This window comes from Eptatretus burgeri, chromosome 6 (genome assembly GCF_056783735.1).
Source record: "Eptatretus burgeri isolate ZD-2024b chromosome 6, Ebu_testis_v1, whole genome shotgun sequence".
Taxonomy (NCBI): domain Eukaryota; kingdom Metazoa; phylum Chordata; class Myxini; order Myxiniformes; family Myxinidae; genus Eptatretus; species Eptatretus burgeri.
Window position 1 is genome coordinate 93,671,719 of NC_140966.1, and position 11,966 is coordinate 93,683,684.

Genomic DNA, 11,966 nt, shown 5'->3' on the forward strand with positions numbered 1-11,966 from the left:
AATTTAGAACTTATCAAATATTGTAAGACATTAAAAATTCATAATGTGGTTATTTGTATGAGATATGAATTAACAAACGTGTCTAAACATACGAAGAATATCATTATGAACTTGGAAGATAATAAATGGGAACGGTTCTCATTGGGTTTGGAGTTTTAATAGTCAAGACAAATATTATTTTGATAGTTATGGTCTTCCACCACCTGTTGAAGTCATAAAATTCTTACAGAATGTTGTTTATCAAATATTTCAAGTCCAATAATTAAATTCCAAGTGTTGTGGTCAATTATGTCATTATGTGTTATTTCAACTCAACAAAATAATTTTTTTAATGAATATTTCTAATCTAATACAAATGACAAATGTTGGTAAAGATGGTTCTATCTTTGGTGTATCCCAAGAACTGGATATTGATTTATCAAATTATTACACAAAGGCACAGGCTGAACAACAGAAATATAGTATAACAAAAAATATTAATATGAAAAATGCTTATAAATTAATACTTATAATTTAATTTAGGGGGCAGGATTTCCAGATGGTCCTTTCAGAGAGATATAATGAGAGTGTGAGATTTGTCCAGATTGAAATACATGTTCCACGTGTTGGACCAGTTTATGATTTTACCCAGATCTGCAGAGAGCGAAGAAGCTGCTGCTTGCCGATCTGAGGGATGACAGATGGTACGGCAGAGGGTGGAGTCATCAGCAAAGAGATAAAGAGGATTTTGCAAAGAGTCAGAGAGATCATTGTTGAAAACCAGAAAAAGAACAGGGCTCAGAACACTGCCTTGACCAACACCAGCCTGGACAGGAAAAACTTCCTCCTATTTGATGCTTTTTTATGACCATATTCCATCTGTATAGTGGAGGACTATGGATGCAATAATGTATCATGGGGGAAGCTGACATCAAACCAGGCAGTGGTTCGTGAACAGAAGATAATTAACTTAGACAGTGCATTATATGCTCAATATTTATTCAGCCATGTGGTTTAAAGACATTCAGGAGCTATCCTGTTCAAATCCTGAAACAATTATCAGCTTGGGGGAGCGAAAGGTGAAAGGAAGAACAATCTTGTACACCTGAAAATAATTAAAGACTGTGAAAGACATATTGATACGGAATGGGAGCATGAGGCCATGGTGTAGGATGAGGATAAGAAGGTTGAGTTTGTGGAAAAGAGTAAATACAATGGGACTGAGGGTGATAGGAGATTGTACCAGCGGTATGGATGAGAATGCCAGTGTGAGATGGGAAGAATAGTCTGAGTAGTGTGGATTGGGAAAACGGTGAAAGTAGGTACGTTGACACCTGTGATGAGTCTAAGAACATATTCTGTTTGTATGTGAGCAAGATATCTCAAAAAGTTGTGGACAGATCCGGATGAAATTTGGTGGGAAGGATGGTTGTGTGACAAGGATGAACTGATTTGATTTTGGTGAAGATCTGGATCTAGATACACATACGAGAATTTTTTTATTTATTTTGAAAGTGATTCTTCACCATTGAGAGATGGGGGTCAAAAAAGATATACTGTATAGCATGACATTTCAAAAAGCCGTGGATGGATTGTGACAAAACTAGGTGGATGAGATGGGTAGTTGACAAGAACAAGCTGATTAGATTTTGGTACAGGTCCGGATATTGATCCGGCCTATCAGTGGGATGTAAAACATAAAATGTTCAGCCTAGCAGAGGTATGTGTTCTCCCGAGTGCCGTTCTCGTGTTACAATATATCTCCACGTTCCATCCATTTTGAAGACCATTCTAAGAATTTGACCTTGCAACTTCCACAAAACTCTTTCCTGCATTCCATGCATGTGCAAGATGTAATATTCCAACGGACTAACTCGTTCAGTGATCTGAAGTGTGTGTTGCACTGTCAGAGGTACACGCAACCTGGAGGAGCTTGTGTTTGATATTTTACTGCGAAACTACTTTAAAGTAAGCAGCCACAGAGACACAAGGGATGTTTGTTAAGTTTATGATTGTACAGCTAAATTAAATCAAGAAAAGAAAGTGAAGACGTGACGTCATCATAAATGCTTTCATCACAAATACATAAGGCCTTCATGGTAACAAGTCGTGTTGATGGAAAGCAAGTTTACACATTGCCAGACACTAACAGCTGATGCAGAGCTAACAAGAAAAGCCTAAATATATGCAATGACAGGAAAAATATAGCTCTCCCACTTCTCAATATCTGAAAAATAGTTTTGCAATATTCGTACAACTGGCTCTCTAACTTTGTGAACTTCTTCCACAGATCTATAAAAACGGACAAAAGTGAATTAAATACAACTGTAGCAGAGAAAAATCTAAACAAGGTTGAAACACAAGCCTTCAGTGGTCGTACTAAGTTACAACTTATAAAGCAAGGAAATGCTTCAAGAGTTAAAAATTTACATGAATGCACTGAACTTACTGCCTGATCTTAAAGGTTGCATTTTCCTCCAATCACAAAAGAGGAAAGCCAAAGCAGGCTTCCCATCCCACCCCTTGATTGATGGAAAACAGGAGTTAGCAAATCCTGTGCAACGTTATTTTAAAAAATGCATTACAACAAAAACATCAACCGAGCACCGCAACGGAACATGCCGAATGGAATGGCTACAGACGAGTTCACACATCGAGACAAAGGTACAACTGACATGTATCACTCCATCAGTTAAGCGTATGGGAGTGAGTGAATAAGCGTAAACACGTATGTCAATAAGTAAGGTCACCTTTAAAACAAGTTCAGGGTATAAATAAGTATAACGACTGCATTTGAAAATCAAAAAGTACTTTTTCAAGTTGACTTACCCCTGTGTACAGTACCACTTGTTATTACAATAAACAATTCTTATATTGCAATAATAACAATAATAATATATCCTCTTGTGATGTATCCAGTGATGTGTTTGCAAAGTTGTGATAAATTCTCAGATCGGATAGACGATTGAGGAAAGAAGGGGGGAAAAAACAGAGCAGCGGAGTATTGAGCAAAGGATAAATCAGGCAGAGTTAAATGGATAACTCAGATTGAGCTGCTTCTGCTTGGTCAGGTCGAGGGATATGCTGTGTGGACATGCCGGTACAATCGTCGTCAGCAAGTTTATCAAGGAAAGCAACCACCGCCACATGGTCACCGTCACTCTCCAAGTCCAGCTCCAGAAATTTTTTATTGATGGACTCACATCTGCGGAGAAACATGACGCAAATAATTCTGCAATGACGACCTCCTACCAAACTTGACTTCATCAGCAAATGGGTTCTCAATAAATTTTCTCTCACCTGAGCATTGCTCATACCTCTTACAAGTTATTTTGTGAAGTTGTGTTTTGGCTTAATAAAATAACGAATTATTATAGCATCATCAACTGCAGAGAGAACATAAATAACATTTATTTTTTAGAGCACTCTTGCAACCTCGTCATTTTACACTGCTCATGTCCCTTCTATTGAATGGAAAATTGAGTGATAGCTTGAACCTGAAGCTCTAAATTGGGTGGTAAACCTAAGACCTAAGACTCTTAAGACCTTTTAGAATCCTAAGACCTTTCAAGACCCTTCAGAACACTAAAGCCCTTTAAGACCCCTGAAGACACCCTTCGTCATCTAATGTAGCCCAACTAAAACTGCCTTTCATTTGGAGACTAGTGTCTGTACCACTTGGGACTATTTATTCTTTATCTGTCTGTCTCCTTATTTATTGTACTGTATATCTTGAGAAAGGAACAATGTAGGGCCACCAAACTTGGCAGACATAATGGAAACCCCATAAGAAGTACTATTAAAAGAGGAGAGGAGTTATTGGGGGGGGGGGGGAGACCTTTGGCGCAGGAGGAGGCCATTCAGCCCATCAAGCCTGCGGAACACCCACCCCAGAAACCATGGCCCATCCCCACACAATTTACCTGAAAGTCCTGCCAATATGACATGTATTCTTGTGATTATAATGACTACCTAAGGAGAGAAAAAAATCCCTCTGTCATGTGTTATGTGTCATCTGAAGCAAAGAATGTTTCGGTATTGGTCCTGACCAATACTGGTCCTGTACTGGTCGGTATTGGTCCTGACCAATACTGGTCCTTGTTTGGCTCCAATGAAGGGTCAGGCCCGAAACGTGAGCTTCAGTTTTATTCATGGTGGATCAACTACCAGTTACCTATTTAAGGTATTTCATGTCCTATTTGTTTTGATTTATTTTGCAGTCCATGCAGATCGCAAGTTACCACCACCAATGAAGGTGAAGCAGGTTATGTTTTCACCCCTCTCTGTTTGTTTGTCTGTCTGTCTGTCTGTGTGCATGATATCTCAAAAAGTTTTGGACATATTTTGATGATATTTGGTGGGTAGGTTTGGTGTGTGTTAAGTACGAACTGATTAGATTTTGGTGAAGATCCGGTTCCGACTACGGCTACTAGAATTTTTAAAGTCATTCTTCACCATTGAGAGATTGGGCTAAACCGATATATAGCACGATATCTCAAAAAGTTGTGGACAGATTCGGATGAAACTTGGTGGATGCTGTGGGTGTTTGACACGGACAAATTGGATTTTGGTGAAGATCTGAAATCGGAGCTAGATATGAGAATTATTTAATTTTTAAAGTGATTCTTCACCAGTGAGAGGAACAAAAACGATTACATAGCATGATATTTCGAAAATTTATTTGGTCTGATATGTTCTTGTGGATCAGGCATTATGTAGCGGAAGTATACGCTCCACCGAGTGCCCTTCTAGTTTTATGCTGAAATTAGTGATTACATTCTGAGGCCCTTGCATTCACTAGTCTCGGGTAAGGCTGTTGTGTCGCTGGTACTGCACACATCAATTATTATCGATTACTCTGTGTGTAGCTCGTTTGGTAATGCAAATGGGACATTTACATTTTAAAACTACTTGTTATTCACATAGAAAATTGTTTATTTGTATATCAGGAGGGAGTGCGGTGTCCGCTAAAATGTAATTTACCTAAGCATATTGTTTGTAATCTGCAACGCTCTTAACGAATGGCACCCTTTTACGAAAATGGATTGCGCTATTGCATGTACGTGGATAAGTCGAAAACAATTCAGACAAACAATAATATGTGCCCTGGAGGTACCAGCTAAACCTGTCCATTTGATTTGTGCGCACGCATGCTGGAGCGTGTATGATATTGCGAGCATTGTTGCATCCCGTAACTGCCGGGTACACGGTACTCGCGCAAGTCCTTGTGTCTCAGTAGCAGACACGCTCACAATCGACATGTGCGCATGCGTGTGTTACCCATAGCCGTGACGTCATTTGTGTAAAGAGCTATTGCAGTTTTTAGCAAACGACTTTGACCATTATTATGATGTCCAATTTTATCAATGCATGCGCTAATGCATTTTCCGTTTGGACATTTGAAAATACTCCTTGAAATTTATTCCAATTTGATTGTTGATAAAACTTTCATCACGTGTGCAGTAAACAATGAAATATTATCACTCCTTTGATCATATCAATCATTGTATTCTCTCACTGTATCGGGAAGCAAACAGTAGATGAATCAACAAAATCTGATGACAGTGTTTGTGACATGGTGCAGCCTAATGATCAGCCATCTCCTCTCTTTCAAGAAGACATCACAAGCTGATCAAGTGAAGAAAATTATTCGGTGTATACCCCCTTGATATACCAGTCAAGATCTTTTTCCACTGACCCACTAAGCTGTCACTCCACCACTTGTTTGAGTCCTTCTTGAAGCAGGATCTTGCCAGCCTGGCTTGAAGAGCGAGTATGCATTTCCTCGTCACCAAGGCAGAGCATTTCATCATGAGTGTTATGATAAGAAGCTCAAAGACAATGACACAAAGGTGCTGCGGAACTGGCTGAGCTACTCTGCCTCCAAGGATTCCCGTTTTTATTTTTCCTGCTGTCTATTTGCAGATAAGATCAATTATAATGCAGATAAGACATTTTGATCCAACTTGGAGCAATGAGTCTGGAGGTGATTTTTTCAATTGGAAGAAGGCTACACAATGAATAGAAGAACATGAGATATCTTCGGTTCATATGAATGCAGAGGGTGAGCTCTCAATGATGCGAATGAGACTTAGTCAGGGGAATTCAGTTGACGAAGAACAATTAGGAGCCCACAAAAGACTGGTACAAAAATTAGGAAAGTGTTGACACACTTAGTAGACATAACTCTCTTCATGGCCAAACAGAACTTGCCCTTTCAGGGCCATTGAGAAGGCAGGGACTTTTCTGGTCCTGCTGTGGCATAAATAAATGATGGCAACTTTCATGAACTTGTTCGTCTCATAAGCAATTATGATAGTGTGTTAGCCCGGCATTTAGCCGAAACACCTTCAAATAGAAAAGTACCTGAGTCCTGGTATTCATAATGAACTGATGAACTGTCTCCAAGATTCAGTGCAATCTGTTATTGTTGAGGAAGTTACAGAAGCTTTGTCGTTTTGTTGTCATTGCAGATTTTGCGATAGATATTTCACACAGCGATCTCCTGTCTCTATTTCTCTGTAATGTGAACTCGGATGGGGATATTGTAGAAACATTTCTCTGCTTTCAGGAGCTACAACTAACAAAGTCCTCCGCTCTCTCCCCCCATCAGCACCACGGCCCACTTCAGCCAGTTTTTTTTTTTTTTTAATCAACCTCCCCATCAAGCTCATCTGCACACCAATCTCCTCCCTCAGTTCATCCACCCTCTTTACTCCTGCAATCCCTTCATCCAGTTGTTCTTGCAGACCTGCAAACTCTGTTGTTGTCACACTGTCAGTGCCACCGTTTTGATACTGTAAAGGTAGACTGGCATCACACAAGACAACAAAACCTTCCCTTTAACGTTCCTTGATATTTTACTCTTTGGCATTAATCCCTCCATCCTCCTCCACACATTCACACCCACCTGAATCCTCTTCTGCACCTCTGCCTCTGACTTACCATCCCCAGTCACTGTTCCCCCCAGATACTCAAACCAATTTCTCTGTCTGATCTCCTTCCCCTCCAACCTGATATTAATTTATTTTCTCTGCTGCCTGACCCACATCACCTCAATCTTCTCCATACTCGTATTCGGCCCATGCTTCCCAAATGCCTTTTTCCACTCCCCCCGCATCCTCCGTCCACTCACCACAATAGCCAAATCATTTGAATGCACCGTCCTCTGCAGAATAGCTTTCATATATACCCTCCTGCTTATGAGCACCATCAGCATAACAAACATGAGGGGGCTGAGAGAAATTCCCTTCCTCAAACCAAAGTTCACACAGAACTCCTGCAACATCTCCGGACCAATCAGAACTCTTCCCTTTGTTCCATTTTACATCCCTTCCACCAACATAACTTCTGCTTCCGGCACTCCCATTTATCTCGGTCTCGCCATCACCATCTATCTCAGGACAGTGTCGTAGGTCTTCTCCAGGTCCACAAATCCCAATGCCATTTCACCTTGCACCTCCAACCTCTTCTCCACCAGCTGTATCAGTGTGAACATCCCATCCTTGTCACCCTACCCTTTCCAAACTCCTGTTGATCTTCGCCAATCTACATCTCCACATTCTTCCTTGTCCTCCCATCCAGAGTCCTCTCCAGTACCTTCATGACATGACCTAGTAGCATAATGCCTCTGTACTTCCCTGGATTTTGAACATCGCCCTTACTCTTCCATATCGACACAATTAGCCCTGTCCTCCAATCCTCCGGAATTGAACCCTCTCTCTCATCCATACATTCAAAAGTCTCTTCATTCAACTGACTCTGACTTCTCCTGCAGCAACTAGCATCTTTGTATGCACCTCATCAATGTCTTCTTCATCTCTTTATCAATGTCCTCCTCAGTGTCTGGTGCTCTTCCCTTCTTCATCTCTTTAATGCTGTCCACATCTCCTCTTCCGTGACCTCCACGAACTCCACTTTCCCCTCGACATAACAGGGAAGCTCCAGCTCTCCGTTGCTTCCTCCCTGATTCAATGGCTCCTGGAAATATCCTTCCCATACCTTCAACACTGCCCCGTCTTTGTCAATAAGCCTTCCGTCACCATCCTTAATCATCCACTCTGGTTACTACCAGATTTAGCGGTGGCCAGGTGGGGCCATGGCCCCGGGGCCCCCACATTTAGGGCCCCTCCACAATTTCGATGACATTTTGAAAATCCCTTGAAAATGTGCTTCGAAAGTTTTATTGTCGGTGAATGAAGATTGTAAACTCTTTGTAAGGATATCTTTTCAAAATTGTCCGTCATTGTGAGGGTCCTTTTCAAGCTTTGGCTTTTTCAAGCCATTTCTTCCACGGTCCACAGAACGGATCCAACGTGGTCAAAAATTCCCGGGGCAAGCCTCGGCCATTGGAGGCCCACATTCGGATCTTTTTTTGGATCGATGCTTCGGATGGTTGAGCGTGATCAACTAACTACGGCACTGCCCGCCAGAGCCCAGCAAACGCAGACGGAATACAGAAGTCCAGCCAGAGGAGGGGTGAAAAGGTGAAAGTCGACGTGGTAAAACTAGGCCAGCACAGCACACGGCCGGCAGGGGTAGTACTGTACACACTGAAACTGCGGCTGGCAGGGAACGCTGTCAGTACCCTGCTTACTGGCGCGCACAGCACAGTAACACGGTGTGACTTTCTATGTTCCAGGTGTGTGAAACATACTTGTTCGTGATTCTAGTACGTCCCACGTGCACTCTGACAATATATCGGTTACTCGGTACCTACCAGCTGCAGAAACCACAATGAGCGGCTTCGGTGACGACAGGCACAAATCCAGGGCTCCATGGAAATATGACAATGGTGCTCAAAAGCGGAAACGTTCCAAGGAAAAAGATGAAAGACACAAGGCCATCGTCGACAAGACCCAGAAAATCTCAAAGTTTTTCACTCCTGCACAAACAGGCGATTCATCCATGACAGAGGCTGGAACACCAACAAAGACAGAACAAGCAGATTTGGCAACGCAACCCCCGCGTCAAGATTCGCCCAACATCTCGGAAGGTTCCACCGATGAAGAACATGCATCAGATGAAGAAGTGCGAGATATACTGACTGATCGTGGACCTGGCTTTGCCAATTGCATTGGATGTTGGCCTCCTGAACGACCATCGTCAGAGATGTTCGACTACTGGGAATCACGAGATTTGTAGCCCCTGCAGAATTTGACTGGTCCCTTTGATTCATCCATACAGTTCGTTGAAGGGAGGAAACGCTGCTGCTCCAAGAATCTTTTTTTACCGTAGACTACAAAACGGAGAGTCCAGGAAAAGGTCCTGGCTTTGCTTCTCCACATCAACCGGAAAACTGTACTGCATCGCTTGCAAGTTCTTTGCAGGCGCTACTGCCCTGGGCGGGGAAGGATTCAATGATTTGAAGCATCCCAGTCGTTCTATTGAGGTGCATGAGCGTTCGCATGTACATTGTGCGAATATCATCCACTTGTCAGACAGAGCAACATCCGCAGGTCGTGTGGACACTGAACTCGTCAAACAGGTGAGTGAGATTGCGTCCTATTGGAGGGAGGTGCTGAAACGAAGTGTGAGCATGATATCGTTTCTCACTGAGCGTGGTCTAGCGTTCCGTGGATCGGATGAAATTGTTGGGTCACGGACGAATGGTAACTACCTTGGTTTAATGGAATTACTTTGCGGAATATGATCCATTTTTGGCGCAGCACATTCAGAAATATGCCAACCAAGGTAGTGGCCACACCAACTACTTATCATCTACGACATGTGAAGAGTTAGTCTCCATCATCGGAAAATCTGTTCTGGATAACATTATCGCTTGTGTGAAAGAGGAAAAATACTTCTCTGTGTCAGTCGATTCTACTCCTGACATAAGCCACATAGAACAGCTCACAGTTCTACGATTCATCGAGAACGAGGCTCCAGTGGAGCATTTCATGACCTTTCTGAGCAACACAGGACACACTGGACTCCAGAAAGTGACGGCATTACTGGATTTTTTTGAAAGCCACTGGATTGGACATCGCTAACTGCCGAGGATAATCTTACGATAACGCATCTAATATGAGTGGCCGATACAATGGGATGCAGGGAATGATCAAACAGGAGAACCCTCTCGCAATACTTGTGCCATGCGTGACGCACTCACTGAATTTAGTCGGTCAGTCGGCCGTGGGATGCTTTAGACCTGCAGCAGCATTCTTTGAATTTGTGGAACAAGTGTATGTATTTTTTATAGCTTCCATGTCGCGCTACGCCAGATTATTTGACGCCGTGAAAGCCAAAGGTCTGCAAGTACCAAAGTGCCTCAGCTCCACTCGCTGGTCAGCTCATTCTGATGCAACCCGAGCTCTTCTAGACGGTTACAGCGAAATCATCGATGTCCTCGATGAAATCGCAAACGATGAACAACTGAATAGTGAAACGAGAAACACCGCCGAGACGCTTCACCAAACGATGTGCACGCTCGAGATAGGGTTCTATGCTGATTTCTGGTCTACTGTCCTTGGTAGATTTGATCGTACGAGTAAAACCCTTCAGTCACAAACTACCGATCTCGACACAGCCGTGCAGCTCCTCAAGTCACTGGCGAGCTTCGTGCAGTCATTACGCGATCAGTTTGATACATTCGTTGTTGACGGAGTGGAGCGCTCAGGTACGGAGGAATTCACTCGCAGATCGCGTAGACAAAAGCGTAATGTCCGCCTTGCTCCCTTGGACTACGGACACACTCCAGAAGTAGAACTAGACACCAAGGAGTCCTTTCGCATCAGTGGATACGTTGCAGTGATCGACGTACTGCTGTCGCAGTTGGAAAAGCGTACAAATGCTTACAGCGAGATGAGCGACAGATTTGGATTCCTGCGTGCTCTTGTTCAACTCGAAGTGGAGCAGATTCGAGAGTCATGCTCAAAGCTCGTCGAGCTGTATCGGGAAGATCTAACACCTGACCTCACAGACGAAATGATTCAGTTCCAAGCCATGATGAAGGAGTCAGAGCCAGACTCGGGCCGTACTGAACTCGAGATGTACAGTTTTCTCATCGAGCGAAAACTCACCGATACTTTCCCAAACGTGGAAGTGCTGCTTTGGATTTACTTCTCACTGATGGTGTCGAACTGTTCCGGAGAGTTCTCGTTTTCGAAACTCAAGCTTATCAAGAACCATCTTCACTCCACGATGGGGCAGCAGAGACTGGTCAATCTGACCATCATTTCAACCGAATCCGATGTGCTCAATTCCATGCAGGTTGACAGTATCATATCCGAGTTCGCTGCCACGAAGTCACGCAGGAAGCTTGTCCATTGATTAAGGCACCGTGTGTATGTTCATTGATGTGGATGACACTGCCGTATATTTGCGGTTGCTGAAAGTCGGCTATTAATCACCATTTCGGATTCCTCTTGTCCAGAGGGTTTTTAGAAGTTAGAAGATTTTTAGTTGAAGTTCGTAGTATGATTAATGACAGTGCGTCGTTTGTTATTTTCTTGTATCGGTCCATCTCTATCTCTTACTCTTGCAGCAACAGAATTTTTGCTTTTTGATTTTAGAATGAGCTCAGAGATAAGTCATCATCTCATAGATAAGTCACCAGCCATATCAATAACAATCCGTCCATCTTGTCATATTGTCAGATTTAATTGTAATTTGTGAACATGTATGCCAAATCATTCCTGATCAGGATCTGCCAAATCTATAGATATAAGTTCAGTTGTTGATGAAAAAGCAGTTATAATTTAAGTTGTTGATTAATCTCCAAATTTGGGGGCCCCCCACAATCATTGTGCCCAAGGCCCCCCACATGGTAAATCCGGCCCTGACTCTGGTACCTTAACCCAATTTCCTGCCTCTTGTGATGAAATAATGTTCATGTTAAGTCAGATTAAGTAAATAGATGGAGTTCGTCAAAATAATATAAGCACATTGATGGATGTCATTAATAAGATGTGGATAATGTAAGGGGTTGATGAACCAAATGGCCTCCTCCAATGTCTATGTATATCCTTGTACAACTATTGTTGTCT

General features: G+C 42.6%; 1 protein-coding gene across 8 annotated transcripts in view; it reads right to left on the bottom strand.

The window, feature by feature from the left end:
* Positions 1-1,970: 1,970 nt before the first annotated feature.
* LOC147025359 (mutS protein homolog 5-like) overlaps positions 1,971-11,966 on the bottom strand; it is a 293,181-nt gene continuing 283,185 nt past the window's right edge. For all 8 annotated transcript variants that reach the window (XM_085886261.1, XM_085886264.1, XM_085886263.1 and 5 more), the window contains one exon: positions 1,971-3,184. In XM_085886261.1, the coding sequence (XP_085742387.1) occupies positions 3,010-3,184 (175 nt within the window). In that variant the 3' untranslated portion in view covers positions 1,971-3,009. The remainder of the gene's footprint in view (positions 3,185-11,966) is intronic.